The sequence below is a fragment of the Danio rerio genome, chromosome 12 (genome assembly GCF_052040795.2).
Source record: "Danio rerio strain M-AB ecotype USA chromosome 12, GRCz13ab, whole genome shotgun sequence".
In the NCBI taxonomy this organism is placed as follows: Eukaryota; Metazoa; Chordata; class Actinopteri; order Cypriniformes; family Danionidae; genus Danio; species Danio rerio.
The window spans coordinates 33,718,419-33,746,064 of record NC_141032.1 but is presented as its reverse complement, the minus strand read 5'-3'; the positions used below and the strand labels follow the sequence as shown (position 1 = coordinate 33,746,064).

General features: G+C 32.7%; 1 protein-coding gene across 1 annotated transcript in view; it reads left to right on the top strand.

Annotated features, from left to right (window-relative positions):
* Nucleotides 1-27,646, top strand: part of vti1a (vesicle transport through interaction with t-SNAREs 1A) — a gene marked incomplete at its 3' end in the record, with an annotated part of 167,267 nt that overhangs the window by 18,106 nt on the left and 121,515 nt on the right. The window contains 1 exon segment of the mRNA NM_001313750.1: nucleotides 17,689-17,766. Coding sequence (NP_001300679.1) covers nucleotides 17,689-17,766 — 78 coding nt within the window.

Below are 27,646 nucleotides of genomic sequence, written 5' to 3'. Positions count from 1 at the left end.
ATGATATGTATATTCTCTCACAAGAGAATGTGCTAAATTATAAATGCCATGTATGTTTTTCAAAGGGTTTAAGTAGAGAGACATTATTATAACATGTTTGACAATATAACATTTTAAAGTACGCTTTTCTAATCATAATTGTGATCGTAGCTTGAATAATCACATTTTTGAAGCTGTTGGAATTTTGTATTCAGTATTATAGAACCCCAAATAATATTTATCAAGTCACTCGAGTAATATATTTTCACCATTGAATCATTTCAAAGATTTGTCAGATTCCAATCAATTTATCAGATTAGTAGCAATTCAAAGATTTATTGTTTTGTTGTGAAGAAATGCCCAGATACCCTAAAAGAAAATTACAAGCAACATTAAGGTCAATACATTAGAAACAAGTGAATTAACAAATTGAAGCTGTCTAAACATGGCCTGATATTTATGTATTTATTAATGCTTCAAGCAGTTTCTCAGAGGTGAGAGAGTTTGCTGGTCAATTTTGTAAGGTGCAAAGATTAGTTTGAGATGGCATAAAAACATGCATTTCCGTGAACAAAATCCGATTTATTCAAAGCATTTGTAAAATGTCTATTGCTAAAGAGTTAATACAACATGACCTAGTTTCCCAATTGTAAATTGCCACTAGTTGTTAGAACAGATGCACAAAATAAATGGTTTTTGCTGCTTAGTCAAGCTACTTATTTAAAATAAGCTGATTCAACACAATTCTTGAGTTTTATTGGGGGGGGTCAGCTTAACTGTTTTATGTTAAATCTACCTAAAATTGCAGAAATAATTAAGTTAACTCAATCGAATTGTGTTGTGAGGATAACATAAAGGGATTTTGTGGAACCCAGCATTTTTTACAGTGTGATTCAAGAGTTTTTTTGTTGGGATAATGTGATTATTTCATGTTCAATCAATTTAAATTTGTAAAGAAACAATTAAGTTAATTGAACTGATTTCTGTTTGCACATCATGAAGGAACTGGGTTGAACCCAGCATCTTTTTGCAGTGTATTTGGAAAAAAAATGCTCTGAAAAAGTACAAACGGATATCTTTGAATGATTTTCCGACATAGTTAAAGCCTTAAGTTAAAGCAATTTGTCAGCTGCTAAATTACGGAAACACCGGTCAAGGTCCAGGTCGTGGATTCTTGCAGAACTTTGTCGGAGTTTGTTAAATCCCTTCAGGGGTTTGTCAGATAAGCAAACCCAACACAGGTTGTCAATCTTCTTGATGAAATCCACTGACTTCAATAAAACTTTTCCGCACTTCTTCTCCAAGTTAACTTTTAATCGCGAAGCTCTTCTCATCTGTTGCAGCCTTTCGTGCGCTATATCAACTTTTACACACACATGCTTTTTCCAAATAAGCCTTTCAAAATCAAAACCCAAAACTTGTTTCTTGGAGTTCTTGTTATACAAACCAAGTCATCTGTTATTTCGGTTTCTACAAAAGAGACACATGACAGACATACTTGACCTGGATGTTCGACACTTTTAATCGCCTTAAATTAGAGCCCGATCTGCACCCTTGCTGGAAACTCTTGATTGTTTCATGCATAAGAAGGTAATGCAGATTAGACTTTGAGTTTTAGCAGTGATGCCCAAGTCCAATCGCACTCCCTGATTACAAACCTTCTGTGTTTATTATGGAAATCTCACGGATTGATGGGATTCCCTTTCTGAGATGGTGGCGATTTAAGAGGGGACTAAATTGATCTTTTGAACACGTCTTTTATTATGGAGTTGTTTTGCAGATTGGTTGGTGCTGTGAGATGGGATTGTGTGGCTTTGCAGAGATCAGCGCTGTGGCGCGTGCTCTAATCGCAGTGATGGGACGATGATGAGGTGAAGGACTGTGTCACTCCAAGGAGAAAATCAAGCCTCCATTGCTGGAAATGAAGAGCCCGTGTGCTTAATAAGAAGTGGAGGGATGCTTTTTTTCTTTCTCATACCAGAAAACAAGATCCAAAGTCAGTTGGACAGCCTAATTTTATTATGACATAATATTTTATAATTTTTGATGAAATTTAAATATATATAAAAACAAAATACTTTTTGTCTAACATTAAAATACTTATACATAAAAATAAATACTTAAATAAAGATACTTAAATACTTAAAATGTACATAAAATGAATGCTTTTTTTGCTGCTTAATACTTTTTGTAATTATTTATTACAAATATTTGTATTTGTAGTAATTGGTTAAGATTTTTTTTCTTTGAAAATCTACAGACAAAGAAAAAAAATTGAAAGATCAAAATAAGTTATTAACTTATAACAGTTAATATAAATAATTTAATATAATATAACATTAATTTATAATAAGGTAATAACAATAAGAAGAATAAGAAGTTAATAAGTCAATATTAATATAATAATTTAAAATACAATAATAACATGAACTTCCAATATATTAAGTTAATAAAATGAAAAATAATATACGTTAATACTATAATAACAGCAATGTATAATACAATAAGCTGATAACAACAATATTATAATAAATTAATATAAAATAAAAAACATTACCTCATAATTATATAATAAGTTATTATTGTTATTAATAATAATAATTTTGGTTAATATAACATTAATTTATTATAAGTACATAACAATAATAAGAACAAAAAGTTAATAAGTCATTATTAATATAATAATTTAAAATACAATAATAACATGAACTTACAATATTTTAAGTTAATAAATTAATAATATGATAAGTTAATAATATAACAACAGTAATGTATAATATAATAAGTTGATAACAATAATATTATAATAAGTTAATATAATATAAAAACATTAGCTTATAATTATATAATACGTTATTATCAATAATAATCATAAAATAATAATTTAATATTATTAAGAAAAGAAGTTAAAATAATAACATAAACAAATAATTTATATAATTGCTCATTTAGATTAAAGTTTTTTATGAAATAATTTAAAAAGATAGATTTTAGCTTTAAGTCTTCATGGATGTGTGAATCTATTTGTATGTGGATATTTAATGATAAATGTGCTGTTTTTGGTGGTCTATTAATTATTTGATTTAAAAATTTTAACCATAATATTATAATATTCTCTTATTATATAATAATACCATCATATATTTTCTAATATGTTCACTTATGAAACTTAAGTTTATCAAACATAAACAGCAGTTTTACAAATATTGAATTATTTGTAAGTTAAAATTATTTTCATAATACTAAAAAAAATTTTAATCAAATTTGAATTATATTAATATTCAGATTTGTATACAAAATGAATATTCATTACTTAATAGCATATGAAAAACAATTCTATGATTTGATGTGGATATATTCAGCTTTTGTTGGCATATTCCTGTATGTTAGATGATCATTGTGCTGGTGTTTTGTTTATGCTGAGTTAATGTATAATCTGCTTTTTGTCGTGTTAGTTAGCCGTGACACAGATCAGGTAGAGCTGAACAATTCAGGACAAACAATTCCTTGTGCGTGCGTGCGTGTGTGTCTCTCTCTCTCTGTCTATGTGTGTGTGTGTGTTTGAGAGTGTCTGGATAATCAGACACAGCGGATCTGTCTCCTCTCTCGGCCTGTTCCTATCGCTCCTGTAAAGTGAAAGTGACATGTGACACCCCCGGAAAATGATGAACTGACATGAGGGACGAAAAAGGGTGACAAAAAATTTTTGATTTGCCAGACCAGCTTAAGTATGAAAAATCATGAAGTATTTATGAAATGTATTATGAATCATTGGCTTGTTTTTTTTTTCCTCTCTCTTTTAAAATGCACGCCCCAAAGAGAGAAAGAGAGAGAGAGAGAGAGAGAAACTTTGACGTCTCAGACTCCATTGACATCAACTGGTCCTCCCCCTTAATGGAGCCATATTTTTTTTTACAGTGTATATCAAATCTGTAAATTATTGCAAAGTTTTTTCCTCAATAATGACGACGGGAGATCTTGTGGTTTTTCAGGGAGCATTTTGGCTGGATTTCTGGTGGTTGGAAATGGTGGTGAATAAAAGAAAAACTGGGTTTTTGTCGTTGAGTAAATTAGTCATTTTTGTAAATGTAAAGCACTTAAACTTAACATAAACATAAACATACATAAACAGACTTTGTGTAAGTAACAAGTGCAATTTGTTTTAGTCTGATCTTTTATTCCTTGAATTTTAGTTCTTAATTATTAATAAATAAAACAATAAATGAAATAAATTCAATGTACACATAAAAAAAAACATTTCTACAATGCAGGATATTTTTAAAAGGGCATTTTCTTACTTAATTGCACTTTCATTTGAAAATAATTTGTAATATATTATTATAATTATGGTGTTACATAATTAAAGTGTTTTGTTTAATTTATTATTTTACAATACTTATTTAAAATGATAATATCTAGATTTTTACATTTATGTTTGACATTTTTAAATATATTCATTTGAATTTCACTTTATTTCTCTGTGGCGGTGTATTTGTAGTAATGGATTTTTTTTATTTTTCTCCATTGTTATAAATATTTGAACAGAGCATCTTTTATATAAGCATAGGATGATAAACAGTTTCAAGGTTTACACGGGTTTGAAAAAGTCATGGTTTTAAAACCGCAAAAATTTGTACTATACAGTTCCTATGGTTTTTTTAATGTGTTTTTCAGTCACACTTCATTTTGATGGTCCGTTGAATTTAAGTTACATGGCATCTACATGCCAACTAATTCTCGTTAGATTATAAGTCTGTTAGGTTGGGGTTAGGGTTATGGTTAATAAGCTGACATGTACTTACAAAGTTACTTATAGTCAGTAAATGTCTGTTGAATGAGCAGTATCAGCAGATATCAAGCAGACAGTCTACTAATACTCAAATGGACCATCAAATAAAGTGTTACCTGTTTTTCTAAATGTGTCGTAAAGAAATCTGTGTTTCTGAACCTAATGAAGAAAGCAGAAGTCAATGATTATTTTAATTATTTAGCCTGGCATGTTTACTGTTCCAAAATGTTATAAAGGTTTCAATAAATAAAATGTATTTTGTAAGGAAATTTCCATAGTGTGGAATTAATTAATTTATTAATTTATTTATTTTTTACCCAGACATTTAAAAAAAAACTTATGTTAGAGCAGTAATCACAATACTGTGATAACATAAAACCATGATTTTTTTTTATCCAAGGTTATCTGTCAAACGTCTATATTTTATAATAATCAATATTATTACTTTTCATTATACATTTTTGTATATTAAATATTTGTATATTTGAATTACATAATTCTAACTTAACTGAACTTCAACTCTGAAATCTCGACCTAACTAGAACTACGTTAAGCTGCTTTGACACAATCAACATTGTGAAAAGCGCTATATAAATAAACTTTAATTGGATTTAATTTCTACTATAAGCAATGCATTATATTAGCAAATATATATATATATATATATATATATATATATATATATATATATATATATATATATATATATATATATTTAACTTTATGAATTAGTTTGATCTATTGTGTAAAAAAATACATTGTCAAATTAACCAATTGTATGATTCATTTTAAATGCATTTACCAATCACCACACACAATTAAAAAAAAAAGAGTTTATGTGCAAATGAGTTTAGAGATCGTCTCCTTTTCGACACAGATATGTCCAGAAAGGATTAGCAGAGGCCACGGGATAAATATCTTGTCTTGAACTTCCGCCTTGAGCTCCATTGTAATGAATAGTTGCAGTTGATTTCACAGGAGCGCACTTCATTACGACTGTGGATGAGGCCTTTGTTTAAATCTCCATTTGAATTTGGCGAGCACACAAGAGCAGCGGCAAATATACATACATGTATAGAATTAATGATGCGCTTAAGCTGCTGTGTGTGTTTGCCTATTTTCATGCAAATGACACCAGCATTCATCCCAAACAATAGTGTCGGTCCAGGCGTTATCCAATGGGTCGCCATTCATTCGCTCACAATAATATCGTATAAACTCAGCTTTCTTTACGACCGGTTGCATCGGAGGGTTCTTACATGAAACACTCAGTTACTAAATATGGCATAAACTTGGGTCAGAAAAAAAAGTGTGAATTTTTTTTTGTCTCCAGAAGGAGTGAGGGCATTAATCATTGAAATGGTAATCTGTAAGATTTGTGGGTAGAATTCAGCTACAAATATATTGTATGTATTAATACTTTTAATTTTGCAGTGTGTTGATATTTAGCTTTTTTGATGGCATAATTTAAAACTTCGCTAATTAATAATATATTCTTCCTAAATGATCAAATATTAACAGTATTTTTTTTAACTATAAATTATTTTTAAATTGAAATTATTTGAATAACCACTAAGTAAAGATACTATTTTAGCTTCATGATTACATTCTGTAATTTGATTTTTTTTCTGAATAGTTCTAAATGTTTGTCTATAGTATATTGTTCTAATATAATCAGTAAATAATTAGTATTTTTATTTCGGTGTATTTGATAATATCTTATTAACTGAGCTTTCTTTAAAATCATTTTTACATGAAATAGTCATGAACTTGTTGTTGTTTTGTTTTTAGGAGGTATGAAAAAACAGATATTTGATGATAAACTGCAGAATTTATCTGTAGAATTCAGCTACAATCTTAAATTATGAGTTTTTAATTTTAAAATGTGTATTTTTTGATGGCAAATTGCCTACTTTGAGTCCATGAATGATCAAATTTTTTTCTCCATAGTTTTAATATTATCCATACAATATTATTCTAATATGAATAAAATACAAGCAGTAGTTTTTAAACATATCAGATAATAGCATGTAAACTTCGCTTTCTTTAAAACCAGTTGCTTTGGAGCGTTCCAATGTGAAACACTCATGAACTTGGGTCTTTTTTTGTTTATAATGTTTTCAGGAGTAAAAAAAACAGATATTTGATAATAATCTGCAACATTTATGTGTAGAATTCAGCTACAGACTTAAATATATGAATATTTAGTTATATAATGTGTCCATAATTTAGCTTTTTTGATGGTATATTGCCTATTATAAGTGAGTTACTGAACATTTTTTTTGTAATATAAATATTTGACCATACAATATTGTTGTAATATGATCAAAATACAAGCAGTTTTTTTAGCATATTAGATAATAGCATATAAACTCTGCTTTCTTTATAACCGGTTGAATCTGAGTGTTCTTACATGAAACACTAAGATACTAAATATGGCATGATCTTAGGTCAGAAGAAAAAAAAAAGTGTGCATCTTTTTTTTTTTGGTCTCCAGAAGGAGTGAGAAAGACGAATCGGGGGAGGTGAAGAAAGACAAGAAAAAACCCAAGTTATTTTCTGAGCAGGGTTCACTGAACCATATGTAGGTAGCCACAGGCTAATGGGCGATTGGTCCCCGGCTCGCCAGGTATCTTGTGCCTCGGAAATCCCTCCTCCATTTGGTCTAATCTCACCTTTTCTCTGGTGCTGACCCAGCGAGGCCCGTTTCATTCCCCACTGCACGCCAGAGGAGAGCGCTGTGATGGGAACCGTCCCGCCGCTGCCAGCTTTGGCAGTCTCGCTCCCCACCGGCTCTTCTCTATTGATTTCTCCACTCTTGCCTAGCCGGGGTCTGCTCTACATTCGCCTGCATCGGCCCCGCTCCCAACCCAGCATTAATGTGAGAAAAGCGCTCGGCAGCCAGAGAAACGGCCTTTGATTTTTCATTACAACTGCTTCCATATTTTAATATTGGGTTTAATCGGCGCTTATGCCTTAAAGAAATAACCATTCGCAGCGACTCCCCGGCCTTCAAGAAGTATATGCCGTTTCTTCAATCAAAGCCGCTTGAATTTGCTCTTTTGTTGGGAGTTCACTTGCAATCGTTTTATTTTTTCTTCTTCTCTCTCCCTGGCTCTCCGTATGTGGGCAGAGTCGTTAGGTTTATTGACTGCGCTCGGTGTTTTTCCAGCATGACATTGACAGAAATATCCATGGCTGTGTTGAACTGGGTTATTGTATTATTTAGAAAGGCTTTTCTTGACTATTATTTGGATTCTTTTGTTTTAATCTTATGCTTCTAGTGTTTTAAAAATTATTTTGTCAATTTTAAGGCCACTATTTTAGTTTAAAAATAGTTAAACTAAACAATTAATTAATATATTATAACAACAAATCATAACTGATAATAATGTTATTATATTGTTTATATTGTTGTGTCAATATTATTGGTCATTGCTTTTTTTTTTTTACATTTTTCATTTTATATCATTTTAATATTGTATTTTATATTATAGGTGTTGTTTAAAAAATAATGCAATAATCAGTACTGAAAAAGCAGTATAAGCAATATAATTATATATTACTGTATATTTTATACTGTATAATATAAAAATAAATTAATTTGCATCTAATTTAAATGAAAAAATGTAAAAAATAATGCAATAATCAATACTAAAATAGCAGTATGAACAATGTAATTCTAAATTACTGTATAATATATACTGTATAACATAAAATGTATTAATTTGCATGTAATTAAAATAAACAAATTACATTAACAATTCTCATTATTTAGAAAAAAATCCAATCCAATTAAAAGAAAAAATTCCAATTTATTTTATTTATTATAATAAAAATATTTCAAAAAATGACTTTAAACATTCCATTTGAAAAAAAAAGTTATATTATTTAATTCTAACTATATATTAAAAACTTTCTTCTATTTCAATATATTTTACTCTCTTGTGGTGTTAGTGTACCACAATAGCACACTCCTGTGATTGTAATCTCCATGGCCTCCATTATTTCTAGAATTTGTCTTCATGCTTTGTTTTGCCTTTTTTTTTATCCCCACACAGTGCTCAGCGAATTAAAGGCACACACCAGTAACCTGTGTGCTAATGAGAGACACCATGCTGATATCAGTCCATGTGTCGTGCACAGCGCCTGCGATTTATACCACAAGTGACTAACGTAAATGTCACACCGACGCACACAAAACCAAACGCATCTGTCCGTCTCTCACCCATACGACAGATTTGATGTTAGAAACAAATCACAGAGCCACGAAGACCCTCCTGCGAGCGTCATTTCTTCATAAGTTTATCTAACACCATACAAAAAACACCAGCTTAATTGCACAACCTCCTACAATTTATTTTCTAGATGTTAAAAATGAAAAGCAGCTTCATCTATGTGTGTGTGTGTAGATGTGCAGCTTCCTCTGCATGCAATATGTGTGTGAATAGTATTCTTTCAGCTTGCGGATGGTGTTAGACCCCTGCTAGGATGAGATGCATTATTTAACACTGTTGTGATACTGGAGCCTGCTTGAAAAGGTCTTTGCTTTCTTCAGCCACTACAGCACTTTACTCTAGACCAGATGCACTCATAAAAACACATGCCGCTTTGACCGGCGTCACAGAAAACAGCTTAACATCACAAAACACGAGATGCATGTCTTCATTATATTTAATGCCATTCATTGTTAGTGTGACTTTATTTTCTTATTTGCTTTGTGAATTTATTTTATTTCATGGCACAATCAGCACTGTGAGGTGAATACTTTTCTTCTTTCTTACTCTCTCTCTCTCTCTCTCTCTCTCTCCCTCTTTTTTTCTTTTTCTTCAATTCCTCTTAAACATTTTCAGCAGATTATTAAGCTGCGGAAAGAAAAGGTTAAATGGCAATTTGAGGCAGCCACATTGTGTCGGACTAAAGTCCCATTAACTCTCAAATCAGAACTGGCCAGACATTTTCCCCACTGGTAAGAAATACTTAATGAAACACACTTTATAAATTAAATATCATTAATTACTCTTCACGGTTTGCCACCAGCCGTGTGGTTTCCGAGTGGGGAAAAAAGTGGAAGAAAAAGCTTTGGCAGTGTCACTTCAGGGCCTCTCATTAAACTCTGCCCCTGGGTATTTTTATGCCTTTTAATGCCTATCTAATGAACTGTTTACTTTTGCCGCAGTTCAGGTTCCATTATTATTTGCGTCCTTGTGTTGCCGTTTGCTGTCAGCGTTCAGCGCAGGGGGAAATAATAATAATAAAGAGAATGCAATAATGATGAACAATAAGAGATATAGCAGTCGAATTATAATAAGATGTTTTGGGGGTAATTATTTCTAACGTTTTGAAGGATGTTTTCCTGCCTTTAGAACGAAATGTAAGGATTTTCACTCTCATGTGGGTTTAATTAATCATAATATTAAAACGGAAAGGTTTCTTTTTAAATAGTGTAAATAATATATTAGTATCAGATGTCCCTTTTTGGTGTTCCCATCAAATACTATGTGCAAAGTTGATCTAAATGCAGGGCAATGCTATAAATGCACCTGAAAATATTGTTTGGTATTTAAAATGCTTTCTAATCTGTTCAAAATGGATCAGAATTATGATTTCTTCAGAATAAAGGTAAAAATAAACAAAGCACTCACAAAAAATGAAAAAATAAAGAATTAAATTGTATTACCTTTATTTTTTATTTGTACCTATTTATTTAATAATTTATATAATAGCACATTTAATTGGCTTGTATCTGCTGCGTTTCTGTTCAAATGATCTTCATTTCACATACAGTTTATGATAATTTGCGTTGCACATATAAATATTTAGCATGCATGATGCATATGCAATTATGCTTTGGCTGAACGTCTTTTTTCCGCGTTCTGCATCATGTCAACAGACTTATAACACGCATTTTTGACAGGACACAAAACCCCTCGTCTCTGGTTTGATGAGACATGTCTGTTTTAAAAGGCAGTCAGGCCACTTTGCATAAAGTTAAGACGAATCTTTGTACTTTTTTCCCAATGCTTCCGGGAATAGAAGCAAATGCTCACCCAAGATTAAAACAAGTGACAAGAGAAAGACCTTTCAAACAGATTAAAAAAGATTTTGCCTTCTTTTTTTTTTCTTCTTCCTGTAGCAATAACGTATCTTCATTCTTGCGATTACAAAGCCGTCTCGCTGCGTTTTTATGTTTCAGTGCAGGTTTTTATATATTCGAGTGCTCCATCTGAACAATGCAGAAACTTAAAAATCCATTGATTATTTCCTCTTCCTTTTATTTCTTTAAAAAGCCAAAACTTGTTATATGTCTTTTTTTACTTTAATATAATTCCAATCCATTTTAGGTCATCACAGGTCACAATTAAATATGCAGTGCCCCAATGATCTAAACAAATCGCTCTGTTTTATGAATGCATGGCATATATAGGAGATGAGTAGGGAGAAAATAAACAATTCTAATAAGCCATAACTCGGCTCCGATCCAATGCAAAGAACCAATCAAAGTATTTCCTAGGGTTAAGCAGTCGATATTGCCCAGCTGCTGTGCTAAAGCAGCAGATGAAGGGAGAATAATCAGTGTGAGGCTTGTTTTACTGCAGGGGGAGTTGCAAAATGGTGTAAACGGGCTGGGAGAGGCGTCTCGCTTTGTTTCTATGACTAGTTTTCCCCTTTCGAAGACTTAAGGCTGCATTTGCCATTCTTTTTGTGCGAGAAGCACTCAAAGGTTACATCGCGAAAGTGGTTGATGCTCTCAGCTACAACAAACAGCTATTTAGAAGCCGAAGAATGAAAGAAAAGTAGGGTTTGAAGACGATAGTGTGTGCATTCAAATGAAGGCATCTCCAAGGCTTCCGTTTTCAATTATGAACATGCCGACATTCCCCAAAGTTCCTCTGCTGTTCTTTAAGATGAAACTCGACTCAGATGGAAACATGTGGGTGTTGCTGTTTTTGTTTTTTTTCTCCTCATCAGAAGATGCGCTTTGTTTTGTGGTGCTCGTTTGTGAAATAATGTGCAAACGAATGCAAACGATAGCTGATCGGTTCAATCAGAAATGACACATGAGATGTGACACATTGGGGTATATTTTAAAATCCAAAAGATCTGACAGCTTTCTTTCCTTTCCATCTTCCAATTTTACCTTTACGCTTCATGTTAACTGCTGTTAGTAATCTGTTGTGACTAATCAAAGTTATAAAAGGTGCATTTGATTAAAAAATAAAGTGGAATAGTGCAAATTAGGACTGAACAATATATATTTTGAGCATTGATATCACAGTGTGCGTATCTGCAATGATCACATTGCAGGATTAGATTATTTAATCAAATTAAAATATGAAGACATTATTATGTCTTAATTATTTATACAATAATACCCATGTTGATGGTTCAATTTCTGTACTTGAATACTCCTCACAAAACCCCCCAAAAAACTATCTTTATCTTTTTATTTTTGCTTGTAATAAAAAAACGATTTGATCGTTCCAGTCGATCTAACTGAATGAAATCTTTCCAAATAGAGCTATTCAAATAATTTGCTGAGATTACATTCATATCGCAATATACTGTATATCGCTGCAAAACAAAATAACGCAATGTCAGATCTTTCCAAAAGTGGAAATTTATTATTAAGCAAAGTTAAAATGATTGGCCATTTTTGAGTGATAAACTCACTAAAGAAGCTTAGTTTTTAATACTTACAGATTTGCCTTTCTTTTTTCACTCTTAGAAAATAATTGTGCATTCAGTTTTAAAAAAGTATCATGGTGCAAATTCAATATAGATATACACAGAATTTAAAGGGATTGGAAACTGTTGACTAATGATACTCATAAATGTTTTTTGGCTACAATCTTTGGTGTTTTTATATTAAAAATGCTATATTCCCTTTCAAAAAGTAAATATTAGACAAGGAAATAAAAATTTTGTTATTAAAATAGTAAACATTTTAATTAAAATGTTTAGAAATTGTAAAATCTTCATTTCTAGGTTTTATTACCTGCTTTTGAGATCAAAATATTACAATTGCTGTAGTTTCAGATTCATAAAAGTAAATAATAGATAGCAATTCAAATTAAATTATTAAAATATTAAACATCTATTCAAAAAATTTAGTAAAGTCTAAAAGCTATGTTTTATCATAATATTATAAATGCTGCATTTAGTTTTAAAAAAGGTATCATGGCGCAAGTTTAATATAAACATTTGCAGAATTTTAATTGTTTGGGAACTGTTGACTAATGATTCTCATTAAAATGTTTGTTCTTTTTTGCTACAATATTTGGTGTTTTTATATTACAAATGCTGTATTTCTGGTCAAAAAGTAAATGATAGACACAGAAATTAAAATTCCATTATTCATATATTAAACATTGAAATTATAATATTTAGAAAATCTAAAATCTTACATTTCTACATTATAACCTTTTGTAGACTTGTAATCAAAATATTACAAATGGTGTACTTTCAGATTCATGAAAAATAAATATAAGACAGCAATTTAAATCAAATTATTAAAATATTAAACATTTAAAATGTAAAATATTTAGAAAAATAAAGAAATATAGACATCTATATTTTCTTAAATCAAAATGCTATAAATGCTAAATTTTATTTTTATTTTTAAAAAGTATCATGATGCAAATTCATTATAGACATTTACAGAATTTAAAATGATTGGAAATATTTGGATTATGAAACTCATAAAAAATGTTGGCTCTTTTTTATGTGGGGGTATATTACAAATGCTGCATTCATTTTTTTTAAATCAAATATCAGACACAGAAATTGTAATTTATTATTAAAGTGTTGAACATTAAAAAAAATTTAAATTCCACATTTCTACCTTATATTACCTGCTTTTGTAGACAGATTTTGACTATTATCAGAAATGTAATAACATCTTAAAAATTAAAAGTTGTGAGAATTATTAAAAACTTCCATTGTTTATTTTTAATAAATCTACAAAAAGTTCCTATTTTTGCTTCATTTCATCTGGTTTTGTTGTGATTGAAATATAACAAATGCTGTTATCAATTTAAAGAATTAAGAAATGGCCGTCTCTAAAAAACTAGCAAAAACTCCACTTTTTAAGACAGAACTCTCCTTTCTTTTCTCACAACTCACAACTCCTATATTCACACTTTAATACTTGCTACTTCTATTTGTGATCAAAACATTACAAGCACTGCATCCATTTCAACCAAACTTTGCTTGTTTCCACAGTTTTTCAAAAGTTAAAATGATTGACTCTGTTAAACTCCCTGAAACAAACTCCACTTTCTTTTATTCATAATATATATTTATTCCCATGTCACATCCTCCACGATCTGACCGCATCCTCTTCCAGAAATTGTGACACAGCATTGCATCACAAAATGCAGTTCTTGGATAGCAGTTTATTGGGCTGTTTGCTTTCCCCGTGGTTCGCCTGCACCTGAAGAGTGCCAACCCGCAGGAAGAGCCAACGCAGGGAAGCAAAGGGCTCTCGGTAAACGCTATCTCACCGCTTTTTTCCCTCTTTCTCTTTTTCCTCCGCATCACCAGTGTGTGTGTTTAGTTTGGAGGGTATTTGAAGAGGTCGGGTGTGTTTGTAAACATGCCATACTCTGTTGAATCGGAGGTGGCACGCTCTGAAGTGTGTGTGTATATATATATATATATGTGTGTGTGTGTGTGTTTTCTTTTTTGGACACGCCATTCTTTTTCCCCAACTGCGAACGAGCCCGAAATCTGATGGCACGCCAATCGCGTCGACCTGGGTGATGAATTATTCTCTGTCTAGCTCCCCGGCTCGGTATTATCACAGGGTCTGCCAGAGAACAGGACTGACAGCAGTGACAGCCCCCAGAACACATTTCCCTCTGACAACTGATACTTTCCTAATACGCTCCCTGCCTCTGTCTTGTACTGCGGCCCGCCATTCTACACTTTTTATTTATTTAAGTGAAAGGGGGGGCTTCTGCTATTGTATCCGAGGGCTTCGGTTCACTCAAGCCACTACATAAACTAGATTGTGCGCGTACACACACACACACACACACACACACACACACACACACACACACACACACACACATACGCACACACAGACAGACAGACACAATAAAAGTATACACATGCAACACTCTTTAATACATACACAGATATGTTCACTCTCCTCACACAGACACATGCAGACACTTTCTTCAACACACCCACATAATCTTCTAAGTGCACACACACACACAAATATACATGCACACCTTCCTCAACACGCATACGCACATAAAGACATTTACACACAGACACACACACACACACACACACACACACACACACACACACACACACTCTTTTCTTAACACACATATACACGCGTATACACATTTTCCTTGACATAAAGACATATACACACACTCGCACACACAAACACAAGCACACTTTCTTCAGCCCACACATACACACAAGTACCCACACAAATACTCCTTAACACACATATGAGCTCAAATACTTACACAATCTTCTCAAAACTCACACTTTCCTAGCACACACACAAATACACACTATTTAATACACGCATACACACATTAACTTTTTCTCAACACACACACACAAACGCACACTGTCACGCAAACAAAAATTAATGTATACACACACATACACACATATATTCACACACACTTTTCACGACACACATGCACAGATTTTCCTTTAAACACATAAATACATAAACTCACACAATCTTCTCAACACACACACAAACTCACACCATCTCACACATATACACACAAATACTCACACACTATTTGACACACATGCACACAAACTCACACAATCTTCTCAACACACACACACTCACACTTTCATCCACACACACATACACCCACACACTACTTAACACATACATACACACATAAACTCACACAATCTTCTCAACACACACACAAGCGCTTTCTTCAGCACATACGTACACACAAATACCCACACACACTGCTTAACTTACACATTTACACAATCTTCTCAACGCACACACACAAACACAAACCGTCTCACACACACACACAAATACTCACACACACTGCTTGACTCAAACAATCTTATCATCACACTCACTCACACTTTCATGAGCACACACATACACATAAATACCCGCACACACTACTTAACACAAACATAGGGACAAAAACTCACACAAACTTCTCAACACTCACACACACACTCACACTTTTCTCAGCACACTCATACACACAAAGACCCACACACACATGCACACCTAAACTTACACAATCTTCTTAACGCACACTGTCACGCACACATGAATAGATGTGCGCCCACACACTTTTCTCAACACACATGCACGCAACATTCCTCAAAACACATGCAGAAATAAACTCGTTCAATGTTCTCAACACACAAACACAAACACACACACATAAACTTACACAATCTTAATGCACACACAGAAATGCACACTGTCTCACACACACTTATATACACATACAAAAGACACACAGGCACACATTTTCCTTGACACACACATGCACATAAACACACACTCTACCCCACACACACACACACACACACACACACACACACACATACACACACATGTAAACGACCAAGCATACACACTCATTAATACACATTTGCAGACACATACACTTGCACACACTGTCGCCAGAGCACAAATACATACACAAACATTTTCCTCGACACACTCATACAGACACACACACACTTCTTAAAACAAACACACAAACCACACACTACTTAACACATCACATGCACACATTTTCCTTGATACACGCATAAACTGACAGATTCTTCTCAACACACACACACAGACACACATACATGCACACGTTCTCATCTGCACACACACATACACAAACATGCACACTCTTGTGCACACACACATAAATATGCACACACACACACACACACACACACACACACACACACACACACACACAGACACACACACATCAGCATGCATATACAGTATAAACACTCACACACACTATCCGCAGAGCACAAATACACACTCATACAGACAGAAACAAACACACACACACACACACACACACACACACACACTACCTAAAACACACACAAACCACGCAGTTCTCAACACACACATGGACACACACACAAACAGTCTTTAAAACTCACACACATAAGCACACACTCTCCTTAACACACTCACACACACGTTTTCCTCACACAAACACATAGCATGAACACACAAATAAACACACACAATACTTAATACACACATACTCGCACACAAAATCTTCTCAACGCACACATACAATTGCACACTGTCACACACACACAAACTTGCACAATCATGCGCACATGCCACACACACTACTCAACACACACATGCACACATTATCCTTGATACACACATAAACTCATACATTCTTCTCAATGTGCACTCTGCCACACACAAACACACACACACATGCACACATTCTCCTCTGCACACACGCAAACACAAACATGCACACTCTCGTCCACTTACAGACACAAACACTCACACACACTGTTCTTAAAGCACTAATACACACACAAACATTTTCCTTGACACACTCATAAAAGCACTCGCACAGTTCTCAATACACACATGCACGAACACACACACACACACACACACACACACACACACACACACACACACACACACACACACACACACACACACACACACACACACACACACACACACACACACACAAATGGTCTTTCACAAACACACGTAAGCACACACTCTCTTCACACACAAACGCCTTAGTCTATCTCCTGCTGTAAGTATGTTGGTTTGGTTTGCTGATCCAACAGGGGGCTCTCGTGCTTTATGAATCGGATTTCTTTCTTTTTTTGTTCAAGTCAAGTGAACTAATGCTTGTTTTTTCTTTTCTGTCTGTTTCTCTCAGAAAAGGTCACGTATTGCCTACAGTGATGAGGTGCGGAACGAGCTCCTGGGGGATGATGGGAGCTCCTCCGAGACTCAGGTAGGGTGTTAATCAGGGGCTCTGTGCTTCTCCCCGGTTGTGGGTGGCTGTGAGGGGTGAGGACGGGTCAGGGCCACGAGGGGCAAACAGAGAGAGAGAAGGCAGCCATTGGCACCCAGTCATGCAGAAGCAACACTGTTTAATGCAAAGCTGCCCAGTGTTGAATGGGCTTTAGGCGCAAACCAGCGTCTGGGCAGCAGCAGATTGGGCTAAATTCACGCTTTCTCCCAGCTGTTCACCAGCCGCCCGACTTATCCTATTTCTTCTTCTAAAAAAAAACCAAAACACCAATGGCATCTCTTTCATTCAAAAAATGGCCTGTTTTAAAAGTTACTTAAACAAATTTGGAAGTAAACTATGTTAAAAAAAAGACAAATGATGATTCATATTGTTTAGTAGGTGTGAGAATAGAAAAAAGTTTGGTAAGTGTGTGTGTGTGTATGTGTGTGTGTGTGTGTGTGTGTGTATAATTCAAAATTTTAATAGGAAGCTATACAATATTATATTTGTGCATATACATTAGATTAGTCTGTACTGAAGCCAAATCTGGAGCTTATCTAACAAAATAACTTACGATAACGGTCCCTAAAACTAGTACACCCAGATTTATGTTAGAGAAAAATATTAAATATAAAATTTAAAAGGAGAAAAAAACAAGAGAAGCAAAAAAATGAAAACATACATATATACATACACACACAACTTTTATTTTGGAGGTGATTAATCTTTGCTAAGCTTTAATCAAAAATACAGTAAAAGTTGTGAAATGTTATTGCACTGTAAAATAACTATTCAAAAGTAGTTTATAATTTAATTTAATAAATTATTCCAGTGATTTTAATGATGAATTTTCAGCTTTATTACTCCAGGCTTAAGAGTCACATGATCCTTTAGAAATTACTTTAATGTTAATTATTATTCATTCATTCATTCATTCATTTTCTTTTCGGTTAGTCCCTTTATTAATCCGGGGTAGCCACAGCTGTATGAACCGCCAACTTATCCAGCATGTTTTTACGTAGCGGATGCCCTTCCAGCCGTAACCCATCTCTGGGAAACATCCACACACACTCATTCACACTTATACACTACGGACAATTTAATCTACCCAATTCACCTGTACCACATGTCTTCGGAGCTGTGGGAGAAACCGGAGCACCCGGAGGAAACCCACGCGAATACAGGCAGAACATGCAAACTTCACACAGAAACAACAACTGACCCAGCCGAGGCTCAAACCAGCGACCTTCTTGCTGTGAGGTGACAGCACTACCTACTGCACCACTGCGTCGCCATTATTATTATTATTATTATTATTATTATTATTAATGGTAATATAAATAAAAGCAATAATGACTAATAATTTAATTTGAAATTACATACAATAAGAAAGCAGTTATTAAAAATTTTAATAAATATTTAACATTTTCTTTTACATTTAATAAATGCTGCCTTGATGAACAGAATCATTTTCTAAAAAAAAGCATAAAAAAAAAACTGACCCCAAACTTTTGACCGGTAGTGTGTGTAATGTATATGTATATGTGATATATTGTGTATATAGAAATATAACTCTTTAAAAAAATTGTTACGTAGATATTTAAATATAGAAACAGATATATGATTTGTATATGAAATATGCGTATATATAATAATCATCTACACATATTTTACATTTAAATATGAATAAACTTTTTCTCAAATATATGCGTGTCTATGTGTATTTATATGTACATAATAAATACACAGCATACACACGTGAATTATGTCAAAATGAATGTTATTTCAAATGCAATTATAATTTTTTAATATCTCTTAATAAATATCACTCTATTTTACTCTAAAGTGCTTATTTAACTTTTAAGATACAATTTAATCACCTACGCAGCTGTTTTTAAAAAGCAGACCCCGGAATATGAGTCTTTGAATAATTACCGCATTAATTATCCTGCTATATTTATCGGATACGCCACATGTCAACACGCAGACAGTTTTTCTCAGAGTGTATCCACAGAACGGAGAGATCACCCGTAGCTGCTAAAGTAGTTTTTTTTTGTTGTCTTTTTCCCCCTTATTAGCATTTCACAGATGACCTTTGCTCCGCACATCTTACAAACATATGTAGCGTTAGCCGTGATGGGTAATTGATATGCATATTCTCACCAAATTAGCGGGACACAAAAAATGAGTGTGACACTTCATACGAAGTTGAGAGTAGAAATGTCCCTCGAGCTGTCAAACCCACAGCCAGACATTGATGGTTTTATCAAATTCTTGCCAAAGGAAAGAAAAATTAGCTTTTTTTCTCTCTCTCCTCTCTCTCTCTCTCTCTCTCTCTATTGACTGACTCCCTTCTTGCCTTTATAAAATCAGTTTAAGACAAATCATATTACATGACTTGTTATTCAAAACTGCATTCAATGACAGCTTCTTTTATCAGAAATAATTACGAATCGTCACGGAAGACACAATAGCTCATTTGATATGGATTTTTAAGATGCAGGCTTTCATACTTTATTCACTTTAGTGGCGTTTGAACAATAGGACAATAGTTTAAAAGGATTATATTTCAGTTCCTGAAGTTGCTTATTTCTTTTCTTTTCTTTTTTGTTTTTTGGTATTAGCCATTCTCTAAACACTTAAAGATAATTCGCCTAATAACAAGACATTAGAGACAATGAGCAGAGATATGTTTTAAGTCAGATTGCAGCCATTGATCTGGTAAATGGATGAAGTGCTATGGGATGCTGTTATATTCATTGCTTCAGACACAGTCGAGCTCCTAAATCTCTGTCACCTACAATATCAAAATCCTCTTTTCTAACAAATGCACAAACAATGAGAACAAGAGGGGGTGAGAATAAGCAATGTGCTAACGGTTTATTTATGTCCATTTACTAATAGTTCTATTCTTTATTTATATTATTAATATAGTGATTTAAATATTGTATTTGATTTTATTTTATATTTCATGAATTTTAATCTGTATGTAAATAATAGTTTATCACTGTACCACATTATTTGTATTATTATTATTGTATAATAGTTATTAATATTACAATTTAACAAAGGTTTGAAAATGTTCAGTGTAGTAGACACACACAGACACACACACACACACACACACACACACACACACACACACATATATATATATATATATAAATATATAACATATATATATACATATATACATACATACATGCGTACTTATAAACATACATGTTTATATGTATATATGTATATATGTATGTATATATATATATATATATATATATATATATATATATATATATATATATATATATGTATATATATATGTATATATATATATGTGTATATATATATGTATATATATATATATATATATATATATATATATATATATATATATATATATATATATATATATATGTATATATATGTATATGTATATATGTATTTATGTATGTATGTATATATATATATATATGTCTGTGTGTGTGTGTGTGTGTGTGTATGTATGTATCTACATATATATGTATATGTATGTATTTGTGTGCGTGTATGGGTTTTATTTTGGTATTAAGATATCAAACTAACAAAAATTATGTTATAAAATATATACAATTATATTATGTTATTATATTATATTATATAAAAAAATATCTGAATGTAAAAAATAGTTTTTACCATTGTATTTCTTTTGTATTCATATTATTAATAAATAATTATTTTAAGTAATAAAATAAAATAATTTATTACTATTATTATGTACCAATGTACATAATAATATCTATATATAAATATAGATTTTTTGTGTTATTTTGTTATTTGTACATCAAATCAACAAAAATATGTTATAAAATACAATTGTTTATTATAATTGAATATGATCTTATACTGTTTTATTATAAAAAAGTAAACAAAAGTTATTTTGTCAGGTTGAAGACTGACATGCATGTTAACTGTGTATATAAATATATATTGTTTTTATATATTTTATATATATATATTGTTTTTATATATAATTTATTTTATTTGAATTATTTTATACATATTTTACATTTACATTTACATTTAGTCATTTAGCAGACGCTTTTATCCAAAGCGACTTACAAATGAGGACAAGGAAGCAATTTACACAACCAAGAGCAACAATGAATAAGTACTAAAGGCAAGTTTCAGGTCTGTAAAGTCTAAGAAGGGAAGTGTTAGTAGTTTTTTTTTTTTTTTTTTTTTTTTTTTTTTTTTTTTTACAATTAGTGTGATATTCAAAGAGGCAATTGCAGCTTAGGAAGTGAAGTGGAGACTAAATAGTTGAGTTTTTAGTCGTTTCTTGAAAATAGCGAGTGACTCTGCTGTTCTGATGCAGTTAGGGAGTTCATTCCACCAACTGGGCAGATTGAGCGTGAGCGTTCGCGAAAGTGATTTTTTCCCTCTTTGGGATGGAACCACGAGGCGACGTTCATTCACAGAACGCAAGTTTCTGGAGGGCACATAGATCTGCAGAAGTGAGTGCAGATAAGAAGGTGCTAGGCCAGAAGTCACTTTGTAGGCAAACATCAGAGTTTTGAATTTGATGCGAGCAGCAACTGGCAGCCAGTGCAAACGGACTAGCAGTGGAGTGACATGTGCTCGTTTAGGTTCATTGAAGACAACTCGTGCTGCTGCATTCTGGAGCAGTTGAAGAGGCTTGATAGAGTTAGCTGGAAGCCCAGCTAGTAGAGAGTTGCAGTAATCCAGTTTGGAGAGAACAAGAGCTTGAACAAGGAGTTGAGCTGCATGTTCAGATAAGAAGGGTCGGATCTTTCTGATGTTATAGAGTGCGAATCTGCACGATCGAGCAGTTCTAGAAATGTGGTCAGAGAAGTTTAGTTGGTCATCAATCGTTACTCCAAGGCTTTTCACCATTTTGGATGCAGTAATGGTTGCCCCATCCATCTGGATTGAAAAGTTATGGTGTAGAGTCGGGTTGGCAGAAACTACAAGCATTTCCGTTTTTGCGAGGTTCAGCTGAAGATGATGATCTTTCATCCAGTGTGAAATATCCAACAGGCAGGCTGAGATACGAGCTGGAACCGAGGGATCATCAGGATGAAAAGAGAGGTATAGCTGGGTGTCATCAGCATAGCAGTGGTAGGAGAATCCATGTCTCTGGATGACTGGTCCTAGAGATGATGTGTAGATGGAGAAGAGAAGTGGCCCAAGAACAGAGCCTTGAGGTACCCCAGTGTTTAGATGCTGTAGGTTGGACACCTCTCCCCTCCAAGACACCCTGAATGACCTGTCAGAGAGGTAAGATCTAAACCATTGTATAACAGTGCCCGCAACGCCCAGTGACTCAAGCGTAGATAGCAGGATCTGGTGGTTGACAGTGTCAAAAGCAGCTGACAAGTCCAGCAAAATGAGGACTGATGATTTAGAGTCTGCTTTAGCCAGTCTGAGATCCTCCACGACCGAGAGCAGGGCAGTCTCAGTTGAGTGGCCTTTCTTAAAGCCGGATTGCTTGTTGTCCATGAGATTGTTTTGAGTAAGAAAGTCCAGGACTTGATTGAACACTACTTTCTCCAGAATCTTGGCCATGAATGGAAGCAGGGATACTGGTCTGTAGTTTTCAAGTAGCGTATGGTCCAGGTTGGGTTTCTTTAGCAGTGGGGTTACCCTAGCCTGCTTAAATGTAGTGGGGTATATTAAGCAGTTATATATTAATACATATATTAAGCAGTTGTATTATTAGATAGTACAAATATTAAATTATTTATTCATATTTTTATCCCTTTCCTTATTTTTCAGAAACTTCAATTATTTTTTATACCATAATTAATTATTATATTATATTATATTATATTATATTATATTATATTATATTATATTATATTATATTATATTATATTATATTATATTATATATTTAATAAATGATATTTGTATAGAAGCACATTTTTGCCACTGTATTACTTTATTTGTTTTATTATTATTTTTATTATTAATATTTATTATTATTATTAAATAATTATTATTAATATACTTGTACACCATTGAGAGGTTTGAAAATGTTCAGTGTCTGTCTGTCTGTTTGTCTTTCTGTCTGTCTTTCTGTCCATCCATCCATCCATCCACCCATCCATCCATCCATCGTTAAAGTCAGAATTATTAGCCCCCCTTTGAATTTTTTTTCTTTTTGAAATATTTCCCAAATTATGTTTAACAGAGCAAGGAAATTTTCACAGTTTGTCTGATAATATTTTTTCAGCTAGAGAAAGTCTTATTTGTTTAATTTCGGCTAAAAATAAAATCAGTGTTTAATTTTTTAAGGAAAAAATTATTAGCCCCTTTAAGCTATATTTTTCCTGATAGTCTACTGAACAAACAATCGTTATACAATAACTTTCCTAATTACCCTAACCTGCATAGTTACCCTAATTACCCTAGTTAAGCCTTTAAATGTCACTTTAACCTGTATAGAAGTGTCTTGAAAAATATCCAGTAAAATATTATTTACTGTCATCATGACAAAGATAAAATAAATCAGTTATTAGAGATGAGTTATTAAAACTATTAGAAATGTGTTGAAAAAATCTTCTCTCCGTTTAACTATATATATATATATATATATATATATATATATATATATATATATATATATATATATATATATATATATATACATACATACATATAGTTATTTTGTTATTAATAACAAACCAACTAAAATTATATAATAATACAATAATAAAATTATATTACATTATATTAAAATTGTGTTATAAATTAAATAAATAAATAAATAAATAAAATGACGTTATGTTCACACCTTATTTTTTATTACAGCCATTGTCTTTAAGAGGGTTGAATAATGACATGCATGTTAGCTGTCAGTTTGTAAATTTGTAACATTTTATAATTATTTGTATTATTAATATCTACATACATATACTAAGCAGTTGTATTTTAAATAGTACAAGTTGTATATTATTTATTTATATTTTCTCTCTTTCCTTATTTTCAGAAAGTTCTACATAAGTAATATAATAAATCTTTTATCCCATTTTCCATGAAATAGGAAAACATGATCCCATACACACTTTGGTTCTCTATGAACTTTACACATACATTTTTAAATATGCATAAACATTCTCTAAACTTGAGATGGAGGAGCTTTCTTTTTCGATCAGACTTCAGGTGTTAAATTAACTCAATTTCCATTAAAAAAGTAAAAAACGGAATTAAACCAGAGACTCAAACACAAGTCTTGCTGTGAGTGGAGTGGTTGGAACTTCAGGGTGTTTTATCGAGCGCGACAGGAGTGATAGAGCGGAGCTGGGGGTTCGACTGGGGTGAGTCGGTCAATTTAATTCCTGACGATCTAAAAGAGGTCAGGATCATTTCATATAGCCCTGGCTGAGCAGATCATTACCAGTCACAAATCTCTTCGTTACATGCCTGGGATTTATAGCTAAGTAAATAGGGAGCCGTCATAAGTTCTGAAAATAGCGTGTTGGCCCAGCGATAATAGCTAAAGGACGATTTAATAGAGTTCGGCATTTATTTGTTATCTGTATGCGGACAGAGACCGAATTGGCGCTATCGCTCTTTTTTTTTTTTTTTTTTTTAATAACATGGTTGGTCTACCGTTGCACTTTTTTTTTCTTCGACATCCCTCCCCCTTCCCTTTCCCCCACATTTTTACCACACACGTGTTTTGTGAGCACGCACACACATTTTTTTTTTCATTTGCGAATACTCTACGGAATAGTTTCGATTTCAGACGTAGCAGAAGGCATGGCCACGAGAGATTGGGCAGGTTTGAGCCGCCGTCGACCAGATTTCGCGGACTTCAAAGGAAAGCAGATTACCACTTGTATCGAGTCGCGTATTGGGAAAAAAAAAATCTTTGTTTGAAAATCCGCTGATTATCATAACAGAAAAAATTGCAGCGGTGCAAATTCAAATAACAACTGCATGGGAAAAACACGAATGAACTCATCACAATGTAATTAAACAATTTTGTGTTTGTTTTTTCTCGTTGTTTTTCTTGAGAAATGCTTGCGAGTTCAGGTGAAGCAACAAACAAAAGGCTGGTTGTCTGGTTTGGTTTAAAGAGGAGAAACGTGGCAGAAAAAAGAACAACAGCGAGCTTAAAGTCTTGCCGATTCTCTTGGTAAATCCTCTGCAAGGGCTCGCAATCGTCCAAGCAGCACAAATATGATAGAACAAGGTTTGTTTGGTGTTCATTGAGACGGTCTGCAGGGTTGTGTTTAGCTCGGGTGGGCTCACAGCAAACCTAAATAGCCACTTCTATAGTGTATTCACAAACTTTGGCCTTTTAAATAATGCAGGCAACGTAGGGAAGCTAGCTTCAACAAAAATAATACACAGCTAGGAGCTGCAATGTGGCCCGACTTGCTTCTTGATTCGGGTTATAGAACTTCTATTGTTTTCCTTTCGTTTTAATGTTGAAGGTTCATTTCTATTTTAATTTTTGCTTATTTAATTAAATGTAATTGCTAACTTTGACTATAATTTTTTAAAATTCATTATTTTTTTAATCACAGCATTATCATAGCTTTTTGAGAAATTTAGTTAATCTTTTTTGTAATATTTAAGTTATATTTAAGTTATATTTACTTTTAGACTTATTAATGTTTAATTGTTTAGAAGTTTTACTTTTAGCTTTTTGTTGCATGATTAAGCTTTTTTATTTAACAATGCTTGAACAATAACAGAAAGACATTAATACTTTGTGATATTATACAAAAGACTGAGATAACTATCAATTTACTTACATTCACAATCTTTGCATCCTCATTAATAACAATACACATATATAAATAAATCAAATTAACAAATAAAATAAATGATGAAGAAAAAAAGGAGCAGGGGAGTTCAAGTTCTCAAAATATGAAACCAAAATCCTCTAATGGCGCATATAAATGTCTTGCTTTTTGGCTTTTCATCTCTCTTAATATCTTCAAATATATCACAAATTCTTCTTTAAGCATCACTATAGTCTTGGGGGAATTAATTAAGCTTTTTAATTCAATTAAGCACAAATTAAGTTTATAAGTATATTTAATTGTTCGTTTTAATAACAGTATGAATCCTAATCTATACTTAATATTGTCCCTGCATAATACTGAAACATACTCTTTATTTGGATTAAAGTGTACGTTTAATAATTTATTCTTATTCTCTTTTTATTTTACTAGAAGTCATCTTCCTAACATTATTATGTTTTTTATATATTTTTTATATTTTAATGTTGTGTTTTTTTTATTATTATTTTACTTGATTTTGGTTTTTGCTGTATCACGTTTATAGTGTTATTCAGATATTTGTAATTTCTTTCCCTTTCTTACACAAAGACTTTTTACTAAAATGTTTTAACTAAATTGAACTGCTTTTGTTTTATAGTGTAAATAAAATAGTTCAATTGTTGCTCATATTCCTTTTCTTTAAATCCTAATTGTGTAATTAGTTAGTTAGCTAGTTAGTTAGTTAGTTATCTACTGTAAAACAAACAAAAAAGCATTGCATCTTAGATTTACCAGCATGCTTTAAATGGAGCCGTGGCCATTGCTTTGTTGTGAAGCCACAGCACGTGGGAGAAGACGATTTATCCTTGTGGAACATTTGGTTCCCAGCGACAGCAGCCTCCACCACAGTTTAACATCACGCCCATGCATTCAGCCTTTTTAGTCAGGTATTAAGTTTATAATTTATGATCCGAGCTCTGTCTCTTTTCTGATATGATAGCGAATGATTTAAAAATGGCAAAATTCAAAATGACCAGCGCACACAAAAAGAGATGAGAGGCCTTTAATAATGGCCCAGAGCTTCCCCTTAGATCTGCTAACCTTTAATCTCTGGCAAGAAATGGAGATTAAAAAATCACCTGC